Source organism: Oncorhynchus mykiss, chromosome 10 (genome assembly GCF_013265735.2).
Source record: "Oncorhynchus mykiss isolate Arlee chromosome 10, USDA_OmykA_1.1, whole genome shotgun sequence".
Classification (NCBI taxonomy): Eukaryota; Metazoa; Chordata; class Actinopteri; order Salmoniformes; family Salmonidae; genus Oncorhynchus; species Oncorhynchus mykiss.
Window position 1 is genome coordinate 27,409,154 of NC_048574.1, and position 16,157 is coordinate 27,425,310.

Here is a 16,157-nt window from a genome sequence, read left to right on the forward strand (position 1 = left end):
AGGTCGCAAAGTTCAAGGGGGCCGAATACTTTCGCAAGGCACTGTACATGTCCTCAAAGATGGAAGTCAGGCGGGAGGCGAGATCAGGTGGGACAATTCTAGCCAATGAGAGGGTATATACGAGTGTGAAAGGGGGGAACAAAAGGCACAAGTCCGATATAAATTCGTTTTTTCCCCTAAATTGCCGAAATGCCACGTGCATCCACTTATTAGTGCATTCGTAACAACCTAACCATTACGACACTTCTTCTATCCGATCAAATAAGCTTCACTTAGCAAATTAGTAATTGTTTGTTTAACAAATTCGACACTCATTAACCTCCATACAAAAATTCCTCACTTTGATCTTATTTCGCGGTGACTCTCTTGTACGTGCGCGTTCCCAAACCTGACGCTTCCTCCCTTTTATATAAAAAAAAATCCTCCCCTTTCCTATACGTTATCATCATCCACCCACCCTCTTCTGTGATAGAGCGAAAGCCTTGTTTACGCGCGCGCGCGTTCCCAACAGGCACCAGTGGGGAGCTGTCCAGCCAGCGATTTGAAGTAGTCTTCTTGCCCGGATACTGCTGTCTCTTCTGTCCAGGAATGAGAAGTGATGGCCGGCTCTGCAGCAGAGGAGAAAACCTTCCGAAGGTTCTTGGAGCTGTTCCTCCGAGAGATGAGGCCACCACTTCAGGAGAACGACCCTGTCCCAATGCGCCCTTTATCGGACCTCACCTCGGCGGACGAAGTGGAAGGGGAATGCCTCGATATGTGTCTTCAGCACCTGTGCAAATAGTAAGTACCGATTTGATTTTATAAATGGTTTTGTATGCAGCTTAAACGAACGGTTTGTGTTTGCCTTTGGCATGACCAGTTTCAACTAGAATAGGTCAGGAATTTGGAGTCAACCTAAGTGAATGTACACTATAATTGTGTTGGCTGTAAGTCTATTTTACAATAATCTGCTATGACTGATTTTACGGAAACACAGTTAATATAAAATATAAGCTACCGATAGCCTACAGTGTTCTAAAAAAAATAAGCAGCTTTTACATTTTGTGAGCAATTTGGTTGCTACAGAATTGCTCTCCGGTCAGTTTTGCCGGGTGGCCTGTGAAGCCACTTGCAATGTCCTGACATCGTCATCTCCCATGTTGCTGCCGACGTCATTGGATGGCTTATGTTGTGACATATGTAAGAGAGGAAAGACGAACTTCAAATATATTTCAGCTGTACGTCGGTTCCTCTCCTTCCATTCGTGCATCCAAGTTATTCGAGGTACAGTTAATGTGAATTCACCCTCTCTTTTTGCGTCGCACGACGTCATTTCATTCGTAGGAAGGAACTATTGCATTCCTCATATTAACCATAGCAGACTTTCCGATTCATTCAATTTAGTCGTACAGGCATGACAACAGTACGGAGATGACACTATACACACTTTGTTCACTATGTCCTGATTTGCCTTTTTTTGTTCTCAATTTCTGTGTATTCGCAACCATCTTTAGCTCACCTGCGCTCGTGGGCGCGGGCTCCACAGTAAATTAAATTCAAAGCTATATGTGTGTGGTCAGGTTTGAGCATTTTTAGATATATTACGTCACACTCGCACCCATAAATAGTACATCAAACCACCGAAGAGACCGAAAAGACCATTGTGAATTTCTCAAGCATGTCGAGGATGATTGCAATTTGATACTTGTAATTTTGACACCACCAATAAACGACACAACAAGAAGCAAACATAGCCCAGTCTAAAATAGAGCCATTTAATTGCCACTATAAAAGGCACCCAAGTGTTTGGAAATAGTGAATACTTGACCTTGTAAATGTGAGCTTTCAATGTATTATGTTTGATCTGTGTTTAATTTACATAGAGCTATTGAACTCAATGTCGAATTGGAAGTGCTGTGTTGGGTTTCTGTCAGTAGTTTACTGAAGCCATTCCATATCATACAACATTATTTTGATGTTCACTCCCCATTGCCCCATTTCAAAGACCTATTCGTGTTGTGCCAATGCCACCCATTCCGAATGTTTGGGAGAGACTGAAGCGTTGAGATGAGTTGTTGTATCAGTCTGCTAGATCTGTTTTGCACAAAGAGCTTATTGTCTATGACTGTTTGTTTTATTCAAATGTGCACACAGCTCTGGATGCTGCCAGAGCCTATACTACCAGAACAGACAGTAGGCCTGGTGTTTACAGTGGGGCAAAAAAGTATTTAGTCAGCCACCAATTGTGCAAGTTCTCCCACTTAAAAAGATTAGAGAGGCCTGTAATTTTCATCATACGTACACTTCAACTATGACAGACTAAATGAGGGGAAAAAAATCCAGAAAATCACATTGTATGATTTTTAATGAATTTATTTGCAAATTATGGTGTAAAATAAGTATTTGGTCACCTACAAACAAGCAAGATTTCTGGCTCTCACAGACCTGTAACTTCTTCTTTAAGAGGCTCCTCTGTCCTCCACTCGTTACCTGTATTAATGGCACCTGTTTGAACTTGTTATCAGTATAAAAGACACCCAAACTCCACTATGGCCAAGACCAAAGAGCTGTCAAAGGACACCAGAAACAAAATTGTAGACCTGCACCAGGCTGGGAAGACTGAATCTGCAATAGGTAAGCAGCTTGGTTTGAAGAAATCAACTGTGGGAGCAATTATTAGGAAATGGAAGACATACAAGACCACTGATAATCTCCCTCGATCTGGGGCTCCACGCAAGATCTGACCCCGTGGGGTCAAAATGATCACAAGAACGGTGAGCAAAAATCCCAGAACCACACGGGGGGACCTAGTGAATGACCTGCAGAGAGCTGGGACCAAAGTAACGAAGCCTACCATCAGTAACACACTACGCCGCCAGGGACTCAAATCCTGCAGTGCCAGACGTGTCCCCCTGCTTAAGCCAGTACATGTCCATGCCCGTCTGAAGTTTGCTAGAGAGCTTTCGGATGATCCAGAAGAAGATTGGGAGAATGTCATATGGTCAGATGAAACCAAAATATAACTTTTTGGTAAAAACTCAACTCGTCGTGTTTGGAGGACAAAGAATGCTGAGTTGCATCCAAAGCACACCATACCTACTGTGAAGCATGGGGGTGGAAACATCATGCTTTGGGGCTGTTTTTCTGCAAAGGGACCAGGACGACTGATCCGTGTAAAGGAAAGAATGAATGGTGCCATGTATCGTGAGATTTTGAGTGAAAACCTCCTTCCATCAGCAAGGGCATTGAAGATGAAACGTGGCTGGGTCTTTCAGCATGACAATGATCCCAAACACACCGCCCGGGCAACAAAGGAGTGGCTTCGTAAGAAGCATTTCAAGGTCCTGGAGTGGCCTAGCCAGTCTCCAGATCTCAACCTCATAGAAAATCTTTGGAGGGAGTTGAAAGTCTGTGTTGCCCAGCAACAGCCCCAAAACATCACTGCTCTAGAGGAGATCTGCATGGAGGAATGGGCCAAAATACCAGCAACAGTGTGTGACTTACAGAAAACATTTGACCTCTGTCATTGCCAACAAAGGGTATATAACAAAGTATTGAGAAACCTTTGTTATTGACCAAATACTTATTTTCCACCATAATTTGCAATTCAATTCATAAAAAATCCTACAATGTGATTTTTCTGGATTTTTTTCCTTCTCATTTTGTCTGTCATAGTTGAAGTGTACCTATGATGAAAATTACAGGTCTCTCTCATCTTTTTAAGTGGTAGAACCTGCACAATTGGTGGCTGACTAAATACTTTTTTGCCCCACTGTATATATTGACATATATGAAATGTAATTGACCCCATGGATAAGCCTACGTTTATCTAATGAGAACTCACATATTATGCATTTATTACACAAAAACAATTTCCATTTGTGGATATTTGCAGTGTTTCCTGGTTCCCTCTCTCTAAAGTTACCATAGTTTGATTGTTTGTTTTCCACTGTGTCATTCCTGCAGCTCTAATTATAGTATTTTTAAAGGAGAGCAATGTCTTAATATGGCACAAAGTGAGACACATTCTTACACACTGTGCTGCAAGCATCAGCTCCTGTTGTGTTTCAGCTGAACGTGTGATTATTTTGTCTCTGGGTTGAAGATCTAATAATAGGCCTGGGAGAGAGGTGGAGATCCCCTTTGCTGCTCTCCCTGTGTGTGTGCGTGCATGCGTGCGTGCGAGTTGCTCACAGTGTGCGTATGTGCGTATTCGAAATGGTGGAAATGAACGCAGATGTAGATTTGTGTGTGTGTGTACGTTTGCAATGACGCCAGTGTGAATACAATTTTGTCACATTCCCATCCCTACCTGAGAGATTATAGGCACACATTTGAAAGGTAGAGAAATCAGTTCGGTTTCACACTTATGTGGGGGGGAATTGTGACATGGTACACCCGGGCCAGCGTCAGCCGGCTCAGTGTGTGGGTGAGACGCAACCCTCCTCTCAAACTGTCATGGATGACACGTAATGATACTTCTGGAGGATAAAGGAATCACGACACCGAAGTGGGACTGCGCTCTCTATCGTATATGTCACATTTAATGAGAACTCACTTTTGAATTTAACCCAAAAAAGTAGGGTATGATTGTCACGATTCAAAAACATTCAAGTGACAGGAATGCTTTGGCTTTGCGAACAGGAAGTCTGTGCTTATTGTCTGTCTGGATTTCTGAAACACTGTACACAAAGATCATGTACTTATGCAGCCATCAAATATAACAGTTGATCATTATCCAACCATCAAACACAAGTAAGACCATTGACCTTCATTTTAATTTGTACCTGCTCTGTGATTGACAGAATATGCTGGAAGCAGCTCTGTCGGAAGCAAAGTAGGACGCAGACCTCACTCAGTTATTGTTAACGAGTGGCCACCTCTGTCCCGCTACAGCAGTGCAATTCCTGGGAAGTGTGTGTGTGTGTGTTTTTAAATTTGATTTTTTCACCTTTATTTTACCAGGTAAGCTAGTTGAGAACAAGTTCTCATTTGCAACTGCGACCTGGCCAATATAAAGCATAGCAGTTCGACACATACAACAACACAGAGTTACACATGGAATGAACAAAACATACAGTCAGTAATACAGTAGAAAAAAAGAAAACAAAGTCTATATACAGTGAGTGCAAATTAGGTCAAATAAGGGAGTTAAGGCAATAAATAGGCCATGGTGGCGAAGTAATTACAATATGGCAATTAAACACTGGAATGGTAGATGTGCAAAAGATGGATGTGCAAGTAGAGATACTGTGGTGCAAAAGGAGCTAAATAAATAAATACAGTATGGGGATGAGGTAGATAGATGGGCTGTATACAGATGGGCTATGAACAGGTGCAGTGATCTGTGAGCTGCTCTGACAGCTGGTTCTTAAAGATAGTGAGGGAGATGGGGAATCTCCAGCTTCAGTGATTTTTGCAGTTAGTTCCAGTCAGTGGCAGCAGAGAACTGGAAGGAAAGATGACCAAAGGAGGAATTGGCTTTGGGGGTGACCAGTGAGATATACCTGCTGGAGCGCGTGCTACAAGTGGGTGCTGCTATGGTAACCAGCGAGCTGAGATAGGGTGGGGCTTTACCTAGCAGAGACTTGTAGATAACCTGTAGCCAGTGGGTTTGGCGACGAGTATGAAGCGAGGGCCAGCCAACGAGAGCTTACGGATGGCACTGTGATAGACTACATCCAGTTTGCTGAGTAGAGTGTTGGAGGCTATTTTATAGATGACATCGCCGAAGTCAAGGATCGGTAGGATGGTCAGTTTTACGAAGGTATGTTTGGCAGCATGAGTGAAGGAGGCTTTGTTGCGAAATAGGAAGCCGATTCTAGATTTCATTTTTGATTGGAGATGCTTAAGGTGAGTCTGGAAGGAGAGTTTACAGTCTAGCCAGACACCTAGGTATTTGTAGTTATCCACGTATTCTAAGTCAGAGCCGTCCAAAGTAGTGATGCTGGATGGGCGAGCAGGTGCGGGCAATGATCTGTTGAATAGCATGCATTTAGTTTTATTTGCGTTTAAGAGCAGTTGGAGGCCACGGAAGGAGTGTTGTATGGCATTGAAGCTTGTCTGGAGGTTAGTTAACACAGTGTCCAAAGAAGGGCCAGAAGTATACAGAATGGTGTCGTCTGCGTAGAGGTGGATCAGAGAATCACCAGCAGCAAGAGCGACATCATTGATGTATACAGAGAAGAGAGTCGGCCAGAGAATTGAACCCTGTGGCACCCCCATAGAGACTGCCACAGGTCAGGACAACAGGCCCTCCGATTTGACACACTGAGCTGTATCAGAGAAGTAGTTGGTGAACCAGGCGAGGCAATCATTTGAGAAACCAAGGCTGTTGAGTCTGCCAATAAGAATGTGGTGATTAACAGAGTCAAAAGTTATGATATCGTTAAAGACCTTGAGCGTGGCTGAGGTGCACCCATGACCAGCTCGGAAACCAGATTGCATAGCGGAGAAGGTACGATGTGATTCAAAATGGTCAGTAATCTTTTTGTTAACTTGGCTTTCGAAGACCTTTGAGATGCAGGGTAGGATAGATATTGGTCTGTAGCAGTTTGGATCTAGAGTGTCTCCCCCTTTGAAGAGGGGGATGACCGCGGCAGCTTTCCAATCTTTGGGAATCTCAGATGATACGAATGAGAGGTTGAACAGGCTAGTAATAGGGGTTGCAACAATTTCGGCAGATAATTTTAGAAAGAGAGGGTCCAGATTGTCTAGCCCGGCTGATTTGTAGGGGTCCAGATTTTGCAGCTCTTTCAGAACATCAGCTATCTGGGTATGGGTGAAGAAGAAATGGTGGGGGCTTGGGCGGGTTGCTGTGGACGGTGCCGGGCAGTTGACCGGGGTAGGGGTAGCCAAGTGGAAAGCATGGCCAGCCGTAGAGAAATGCTTCTATAGTGGATTTGTCGGTTGTAACAGTGTTTCCTAGCCTCAGAGCAGTGGGTAGCTGGGAGGAGGTGCTCTTATTCTCCATGGACTTTACAGTGTCCCAAAACTTTTGAGTTTGTACTGCAGGATGCAAATTTATGTTTAAAAAAGCTAGCCTTAGCTTTCCTAACTGCCTGTGTATATTGGTTCCTAACTTCCCTGAAAAGTTGCATATCACGGGGGCTATTCGATGCTAATGCAGAACGCTCAGGATGTTTTTGTGCTGGTCAAGGGCAGACAGGTCTGGAGTGAACTAAGGGCTATATCTATTCCTGGTTCTACATTTTTTTGAATGGGGCATGCCTATTTAAGATGGTGAGGAAGGCACTTTTAAAGAATAACCAAGCATCCTCTGCTGTCGGGATGAGGTCAATGTCATTCCAGGATACCCCGGCCAGGTCGATTAGAAAGGCCTGCTCACAGAAGTGTTTTAGGGAGCGTTTGACAGTGATGAGGGTTGGTCGTTTGCTCGCAGACCCATTACGGATGCAGGCAATGAGGCAGTGATCACTGAGATCTTGGTTGAAAACAAAAACAAGTGTATTTGGAGGGTGAGTTAGTTAGGATGACATCTATGAGGGTGCCCGTGTTTATGGATTAGGGGTTATATCTGGTAGGTTCATTGATAAATTGTGTGAGATTGAGGGCATCAAGCTTAGATTGTAGGATGGCCGGGGTGTTAAGCATGTCCCAGATTATGTCACCTAGCAGCACGAGCTCAGAAGATAGATTGTGTGTGTGTGTGTGTGTGTCAGAGCAGCTGACTAATAACCTTATAACAATGCTAATGATGAAAGCAGCTCGGCTTTGCAAACCCAGTCCGCTTGTGTTTGAAGCCGTCACCATCTCCTTATTTGACAAGGCACTTTGAAGCTGGGTGAACTGAGCAGCTTGTCAGGTGTTCCTTACACCCCTTAATGGCCTGTTGACAAGCGAGTGGGAGAGAGAGGAACAAAATGGATGCAGGCATACATGTCAGCAGGCTCATTTGTCCTCACAATTCCACCATGTCATTATAAAGAGAAATAACCACAGGAGGAGCTTATGCAATATATGCAATGCATAATTCAACACATATGCTGTGGTGGCTAAAGATAGACATTACTTACTGCCTGACAGCTAGTTCTGTTGGAACGGCTATAGAGGTCGTCTTGAGGATGGGTAACAATCAGTAGGGGTGCATGGGTAAAATCACTGGGGAAAACAACCCCCCCATGCCATATTACAACCTATGTCTTGTGATAATTGCATTGTTTGCTCTACAACCTGTTCATTCATATGCCTTGCGACTGTGAAATAAAGGCCTAAAGGCAGAGACAATCAGAAGTCCTAGTAGCAGAATAAATTCAACCACACTTTTTTGTTTTATCACAAAACCGGATAGCAACCTCTGTCCAGTGAAGTCCACAAAGCATATTGCATGTACAGTAAGAGACAGTTACATAACCTACAACATGGTCAAGCAAGTTCATGTTTCCGACATTTTCGGACTACTAAACAACTACTGATTTAGAACCACAGAGAGTTAAGAAAACAGAAGCTGCCTCCACTATTCAAGCACCATTTCAACTTCAACAATTTAGTCCAATCAACATAAGCTAAATATGATGTGGATTTCTGTTTGCATGTGTGCATGCATGTTGACTCACCCTACACCAATGCCATCCTCCTCTCTTTCATGCTGACGAAACAGTCTATCACTCTGTCATACATTACATGCTTTTATTTTTTGTTGTCCTGGGCTAACTGGCTAAAATGCTTGCTCGGTAGCCTAACTTCCATTCATGGGCAACGTTAGCTAGTTAACATTAGCCTTCTACAGTCGTGGCCAAAGGTTTTGAGAATGACACAAATATTAATTTCCACAAAGTTTGCTGCTTCAGTGTCTTTAGATATTTTTGTCAGATGTTACTACTACAAACATTTCATAAGTGTCAAGGGCTTTTATTGACAATTACATGAAGTTGATGCAAAGAGTCAATATTTAAGGTGTTGACCCTTATTTTTCAAGACCTCTGCAATCTGCCCTGGCATGCTGTCAATTAACTTCTGGGCAGCTGATGGCAGCTGGATTCTTGCATAATCAATGCTTGGAGTTTGTCAGAATTTGTGGGTTTTTGTTTGTCCACCCGCCTCTTGAGGATTGACCACAAGTTCTCCATGGGATTAAGGTCTGGGGAGTTTCCTGGCTATGGACCCAAAATATCGATGTTTTGTTCCCCGAGCCACTTAGTTATCACTTTTACTTTATGGCAAGGTGCACCATCATGCTGGAAAAGGCATTGTTTGTCACCAAACTGTTCCTGGATGGTTGGAAGAAGTTCCTCTCGGAGGATGTGTTTGTACCATTCTTTATTCATGGCTGTGTTCTTAGGCAAAATTGTGAGTGAGCCCACTCCCTTGGCTGAGAAGCAACCCCACACATGAATGGTTTCATGATGCTTTACTGTTGGCATGACACAGGACTGATGGTAGCGCTCACCTTGTCTTCTCCGGACAAGTTTTTTTCCGGATTCCCCAAACAAACAATCGGAAAGGGGATTCATCAGAGAAAATTACTTTACCCCAGTCCTCAGCAGTCCAATCCCTGTACCTTTTGTAGAATATCAGTCTGTCCCTGATGTTTTTCCTGGAGAGAAGTGGGTTCTTTGCTGCCCTTCTTGACACCAGGCCATCCTCCAAAAGTATTTGCCTCACTGTGCATGCAGATGCACTCACACCTGCCCGCTTCCAACAAGAATAGACTGTAAATATTTTGTCTTTCGCCATTTTGAGCCTGTAATGGAACCCACAAATGCTGATGCTCCAGATACTCAACTAGTCTAAAGAAGGCCAGTTTTATTGCTTCTTTAATCAGACCAACAGTTTTCAGCTGTGCTAACATAATAGCAAAAGGTTTTTCTAATGATCAATTAGCTTTTTAAAATGATAAACTTGGATTAGCTAACACAACGTGCCATTGGAACACAGGAGTGATGGTTGCTGATAATGGGCCTCTGTACGCCTATGTAGATATTCCATAAAAAAATCTGCATTTTCCAGCTACAATAGTAATTTGCAACATTAACAATGTCTACACTGTATTTCTTTCCCTTAGCCCTGAGTGTCTCTCGGTGGGGGAATGTCCCTCCAAACGGATCAACTAATGGTAGGGAGAAATAATAAATAACCCTACGAAATTGGACATCACTTCATCACTCACACGATCAGCAGAAGCCACCAAGGCATTGCCTATACCACGCAATTCATTGATGACAACCCTTGTGTTTTTCACAAAGCCTGTACTGGCGGCAGTAATAACTTTCCTTATATTTCTCATGCAACAAATACGTACTTATCATATGAACAACAAATGAGAACTGCAAAACAACAATGTGCTCGTAATGTGCCCATCCTCTGGCTGTAGTTCAATGTGGAGTAGTATTGAAGCAGGACTTTCATTCTATAATAGCAGTTTGACATGTAAAAGTTGCATTTCCTTCACGCAGTAATTTTCTGCAATTTCTTGGGGATTCATGATTAACCAGTGGAAGCAATTAAAACTCTTGTTCTGAGATGTGTGTGTGTGTGTGTGTGTGTGTATATACACTGCTCAAAAAAATAAAGGGAACACTAAAATAACACATCCTAGATCTGAATGAATTAAATATTCTTATTAAATACTTTTTTCTTTACATAGTTGAATGTGCTGACAACAAAATCACACAAAAATGATCAATGGAAATCAAATTTATCAACCCATGGAGGTCTGGATTTGGAGTCACACGCAAAATTAAAGTGGAAAACCACACTACAGGCTGATCCAACTTTAATGTAATGTCCTTAAACCAAGTCAAAATGAGGCTCAGTAGTGTGTGTGGCGTCCACGTGCCTGTATGACCTCCCTACAACGCCTGGGCATGCTCCTGATGAGGTGGTGGATGGTCTCCTGCGGGATCTCCTCCCAGACCTGGACTAAAGCATCCACCAACTCCTGGACAGTCTGGTGCAACGTGGCGTTGGTGGATGGAGCGAGACATGATGTCCCAGATGTACATCATGGAGGGCTGTGCGGCCCCCCAAAGAAATGCCACCCCACACCATGACTGACCCACCGCCAAACTGGTCATGCTGGAGGATGTTGCAGGCAGCAGAATGTTCTCCACGGCGTCTCCAGACTGTCACGCCCGTCATATGTGCTCAGTGTGAACCTGCTTTCATCTGTGAAGAGCACAGGGCGCCAGTGGCGAATTTGCCAATCTTGGTGTTCTCTGGCAAATGCCAAACGTCCTGCACGGTGTTGGGCTGTAAGCTACGCCTCGCTCAAAGTTGAATTGGGATACCACTCCGACTTGATGGGGCTTGCGGGATCGTGCAAAACAGAGGGGGAGGGGTGGGGGTGTGTGTATTGGGATTGAGCCTAAGCCTCCTACTTCCCCCATTCACTCCACTCCCTTGTCTCCTGCTGCCCCCGTTACCCCCACTGGGGTGGCTGATGGACAGTTATTGAGAGGAGAGCTCTCCTAAACTTAATTAAACAGGTGCGTCTCACACAGCTGTAAACAACCATGCACACATCCGGATTCCTCCAAGAAATGCATTTGTGAGCGCGCGCGCGCGCGCACACACACATACAGTTTGCTTCTGTACACTGCTGGAGTAACAATGTGTGGTGTCGGAAGCGCTGCAACTGAAGGCTGGGTTAATGAGCACTGCTGTGTGACCAGATTGGACATCAGAAGAGCAGGGGAGACATTTACATGTTCCACACTTGTTTCAACCACATCTCCTCATTCATAACGCAACAGGAAGAGGTGGGCTCATCTGTTCCCTCACCCAAAGTGCCTCAGTCCTAATGGACTACCACAGCGTCACAGAGTGGTACTGGATCAAGCGTGGTTTTCCATTCACGTCTTAAATAACTTCAATGTAATTACAATGTTAGTGCAATCTTGCAGTTGTTCAGGATTAATGAGACAACTGTAATCAGGCCTACAATTTGTCCATCTCACAAAAGACTGAGATGCTCTGTTCCGAATGATCAATTCCACTCATTTTTCAGCCCTCACATCAAAGAGTGCTTTACATGAAAACAAATCATGTATTTATGCACAAGAGCTCCCGGATGAAATTGTCCTGTTCATTTTTTGTGTCCAGCCAAAGTCTGGCTAAGAGCTTTTTGGCATCGAATTAGAACGTGATTGTTCGTCAGCAACATTGACAGCAGCTGCTCCCAAAACACACACACACAAAATAATTAGATAGAGATTTTACAGAAGACACATTGCAGGCATCTGGTTTAGAGAGAGAGAAAGAAGGAATCCGTCAGCCTCCCTCATTTGTCATAAATCTCGAGACAAGCAGTGGCGGGTCAGAGCCCCACCTGTTTTTTTTGTTGCCTGTTTTTTGCATGTTATTTTGGCAATAATTAGTGTCCACATATCAGTTGGTTAACAATTTAAAAACACATTTATTGAGTGAATAAAGCCTCATACAAACATGGTCTCTTTCTTGCTTTCTTGAGTAAGGCAGCTCCAAAATGCAGGTGTTTCAGCCTCGCTCTGCTTTCTGTAGGCGTTGGTAATCTTCTCTAGTTGCGCCGTGATTGGCTCAGTGTACTGTCACTCATGGGGACACTACGTCACCTCAGAATCTACAGGGAGAGCTAGGCAGTTCAAGCCCCCTTGGCTGCTGCCATATATTTACATTAGAAGTGCTCATCCAATAAGGCTCAAGGTCTTTGGCCTCAGATAAAATTACATCAAATCACATTATATCTACCGTAGCTTTGATTGGACTGATTATGTCAACATCATTGAATTTAATTTATTTTGGGTGAAAGTATTAATTAAAACGCTTGTTTCCAAAGTGGTCCTCGATGGTAAAAACAACAACACATAATGATTAAAAGAAGAAAAAAATGACACAAAAATGATAAACCACCATACATTAATTTATATTGATATCCTAAAAAGTGGCACTATTCACTGCACTTCTCCCTAATCTTAAAAATCAACCATATTAATTTCACACTAAAACAATCTATTCATTGCACATCATACATATCAGTCAAATAAATACACCTGACCAGCAGTAGGGGGGCAGTGGTGTGGTTTCTCTTACTTAGATAACCTTGTCCAAATTAAAACCTTTCCCTGCTTTTTAAAGCTATTTCTACTTTTTCTTTGCTTGATCTCCAGGGGGAGGCTATTCCATAGACAAATGCCTGTATAGAAAAACATGCTCCTCGCAGTACTTTTAACTCTTGGTATTTTACAAGACAACGCTAGCTCTGGTATTGTAACTGTGTTGGTTATAGACCATATCAATGTGGTTTTTCATATAACCTGGGGCACGATCATTTAAGATGTCAGACATATGATTAAGTTTAAGTTGGTCCACTCTGGACTCCAAAGGCAACAAGCCCACCTACCGGAACTCCAGTACCCCTATGTGGGTCCTAGGGGACATTCAGCATATACCTGAAAACATTATTTTGCATGATTTGCATTTTCTTTCTTTTTTGATAACCCTCAATACCAAGCAGAGCAGGCATGATCAAAGTGATACTGGATCAAGTTTGAGACTAGCAGTTTCTTAACTTTGATGTTAAAATATCTAGTGTTAGGATATAAACATTTCAATTTATTCACCATTTTAGGAAGAATTTGGCAGCAATCAGGTCTCCAGAAAGGCACTGAGCTAGGGACACACCAAGATAAGTTTGATTCAATATCCTTGCCTGCACAGTTTGCCTTTATCTTGTCAGCCCTAAACAATCTACGTTTTGTTGCAAACTAAATCGATTCAGTTTTTCCCAAATGTAGTGACAATTTTTTTGTCAGTTAACCAATCTCTAACAAAATGGAATTCCTTACTCAGGGTCTCCTCTATGTAAACTGTGTCCTTCCCTGGTACCAGTATGGCTGAGTCATCAGCATAAAGCAGGAGCTTGCACTTTACTGTATCTGGTATATCATTAACGTATATAAGAAATAAGAGAGGCCCTAAAATTGATCCCTGCGGTATTCCAGGATGTTTCTTTGGCCTCTGACAGAACATCACCAACATTACATACTTGTGTTCTGTTGGTCAGATAATACCTAAACCAATTCACTGCTACATCATTTAGACCCATGCATTTCAGTTTTATCAGGAGAATATCATGGTCCACAGTGTCAAAAGCTTTCTGCAAGTCTAACATGACCCTACCTGTATAGTTCCTCTTCCGACTTTCCTGCTTGATGTGATCAAAAAGGTGGTTACGGCAAGTATTAGTGGAATGAGCTGTTTTAAATCCAGATTGGAGTTCATAAAGTAGTTTGTGCTCGAAGGTATCCCTCAAGTTGATTAAAAACAAATCTCTCAACAACTTTATATATGGTGCTGAGGATCGACACAGGCCTATAGTTTCCTTCATATGTTTTTCTGCTCTTCTTGTGGAGTGGAACCACCCGGGCTGTTTTGAGATTATTGGGAAATGTTCCACTACTAATAGAAAGGTTTATACAATATGCGTTATCATTTTAGCAGTGACACATGCACTATCCTTTATGACTCTTTCAGGAAGGTTATCCAGCCCAGTTGCTTTGTTTGTGCTCATTAAGCATAGTAGATTGGAAACGTTGTCCTCTGTTACCATGCACAGCTCAAACAAATAATTTGTGATACCTTTGCTATGGTAAAAGTTGTTCATGAAAGACTGGCCATAGTGTCCAGAGCAGGTTGGTAACTTTTTAACCAGAGATAAGGCTATAGTGGTAAAAAATATGGTAAAATAATTTGCAACCGTTTCCTGGTCATTGCATAAAACATAATCAATATCCAGGACAATACTACAGGATTTTATCTTTATGGGGAGTTTTTGAGCCAATGTCCTTTAAAATGTTCCACAGTTTACAAGGCTGATTGATGTAAGTTGTCATTAACAGCGTCTTTGTAATGTTGGTCTTATCCATTTTGTATCTTCCCTGGTTTCTACAGTTAATATAACCTTCATAATCTGGTTGAAGATTTGTTCTTCTGAATCTGGCCAGGTAGGATCCCTCTTCCTTATGAGGTCTAAGATCTCTGAAGTGATCAATTTCCCTGACCTCTGTTTGATTTGAATTTGTTTCATCGGAGATAGAGGGTTGAGTGAGATACCAAGCTTCATCAACATCACAGTTTAGTACATGAGACCTATATAAAATTCCAAGTACTTCTACAAAACGTTCCTTTGAGTATTGTTTCATAGACCATACCTTCATGTAGTTATTACCTGGCTCAGGTAGCATTTCAGATTTCTTACGGATACAGTAGGTTACCAAATGATCACTAAAACCAATATTTAAGACTCTTGACTGACAGACGTTCTCTTGGTCTGATACAATAATCAAATCCAAAGTTGATTTAGTGTCAATACACACCCGGGTTGGCTCAGCAATCAGTTGTTTTAGTCCAAATAACTGATTAAAGTTATACAGGGAAATTTCAGACTTCAGTGAGTCAAGACAACTGGGAACTCTGAAGAAAAACTAGCACCGACTGGGAAAATACATGTAACTGTAACGGTTTTCTTGAGGTGAAGGAGAGGCGGACCAAAACGCAGCGTGGTGGTTATTCATGTTCTTTAATAAAGGCACTATACATGAATAAACTAACAAAACAATAAATGTGCGAAAACCTAAACAGTCCTATCTGGTGCAAACACAGAGACAGGAACAATCACCCACAAAACCCAACACCAAACAGGCTACCTAAATATGGTTCCCAATCAGAGACAATGACTAACACCTGCCTCTGATTGAGAACCATAATCAGGCCAAACATAGAACTAGACAAACTAGACATGTAACATAGAATGCCCACTCAGATCACACCCTGACCAACCAAAACATAGAAACATGCAAAGCAAACTATGGTCAGGGTGTGACAGTAACCCCCTCACCAGGCTAGAATTTGACTTTCACGATATTACTTTACTTAGAATATTTCAACAGCATGGGATATTAGGTGAGAAGGACATTCCAATAAGATTCCAATAAGAATCCCTATTGTAAACTCGCTAGGGTGATAACAACTAGGGTATTAACTTCAGATAGAATGATTAGAGATTTTTGTTATTATATAAGGATATGCTTTCCCATGCATTAAATGACACCGAAACAGTAAATGCCTCCACCAATGCAACAGACATAAGGTTCAAGATGTATATTACCACATTTTCAATGTACCACATGAAAAGAAATGAAAATAATAAACCCCAATGATTTTTCTCAACCCATATCCAC

General features: G+C 42.4%; 1 protein-coding gene across 1 annotated transcript in view; it reads left to right on the plus strand.

Moving 5' to 3' along the window:
* The first annotated feature begins 497 nt into the window (after nucleotides 1-497).
* The window catches only part of ppm1e (protein phosphatase, Mg2+/Mn2+ dependent, 1E), an 87,087-nt gene continuing 71,427 nt past the window's right edge, over nucleotides 498-16,157 (plus strand). The window contains exon 1 of the mRNA XM_021617945.2: nucleotides 498-780. Within this exon, the coding sequence (XP_021473620.1) occupies nucleotides 599-780 (182 nt within the window). The 5' untranslated portion in view covers nucleotides 498-598. The remainder of the gene's footprint in view (nucleotides 781-16,157) is intronic.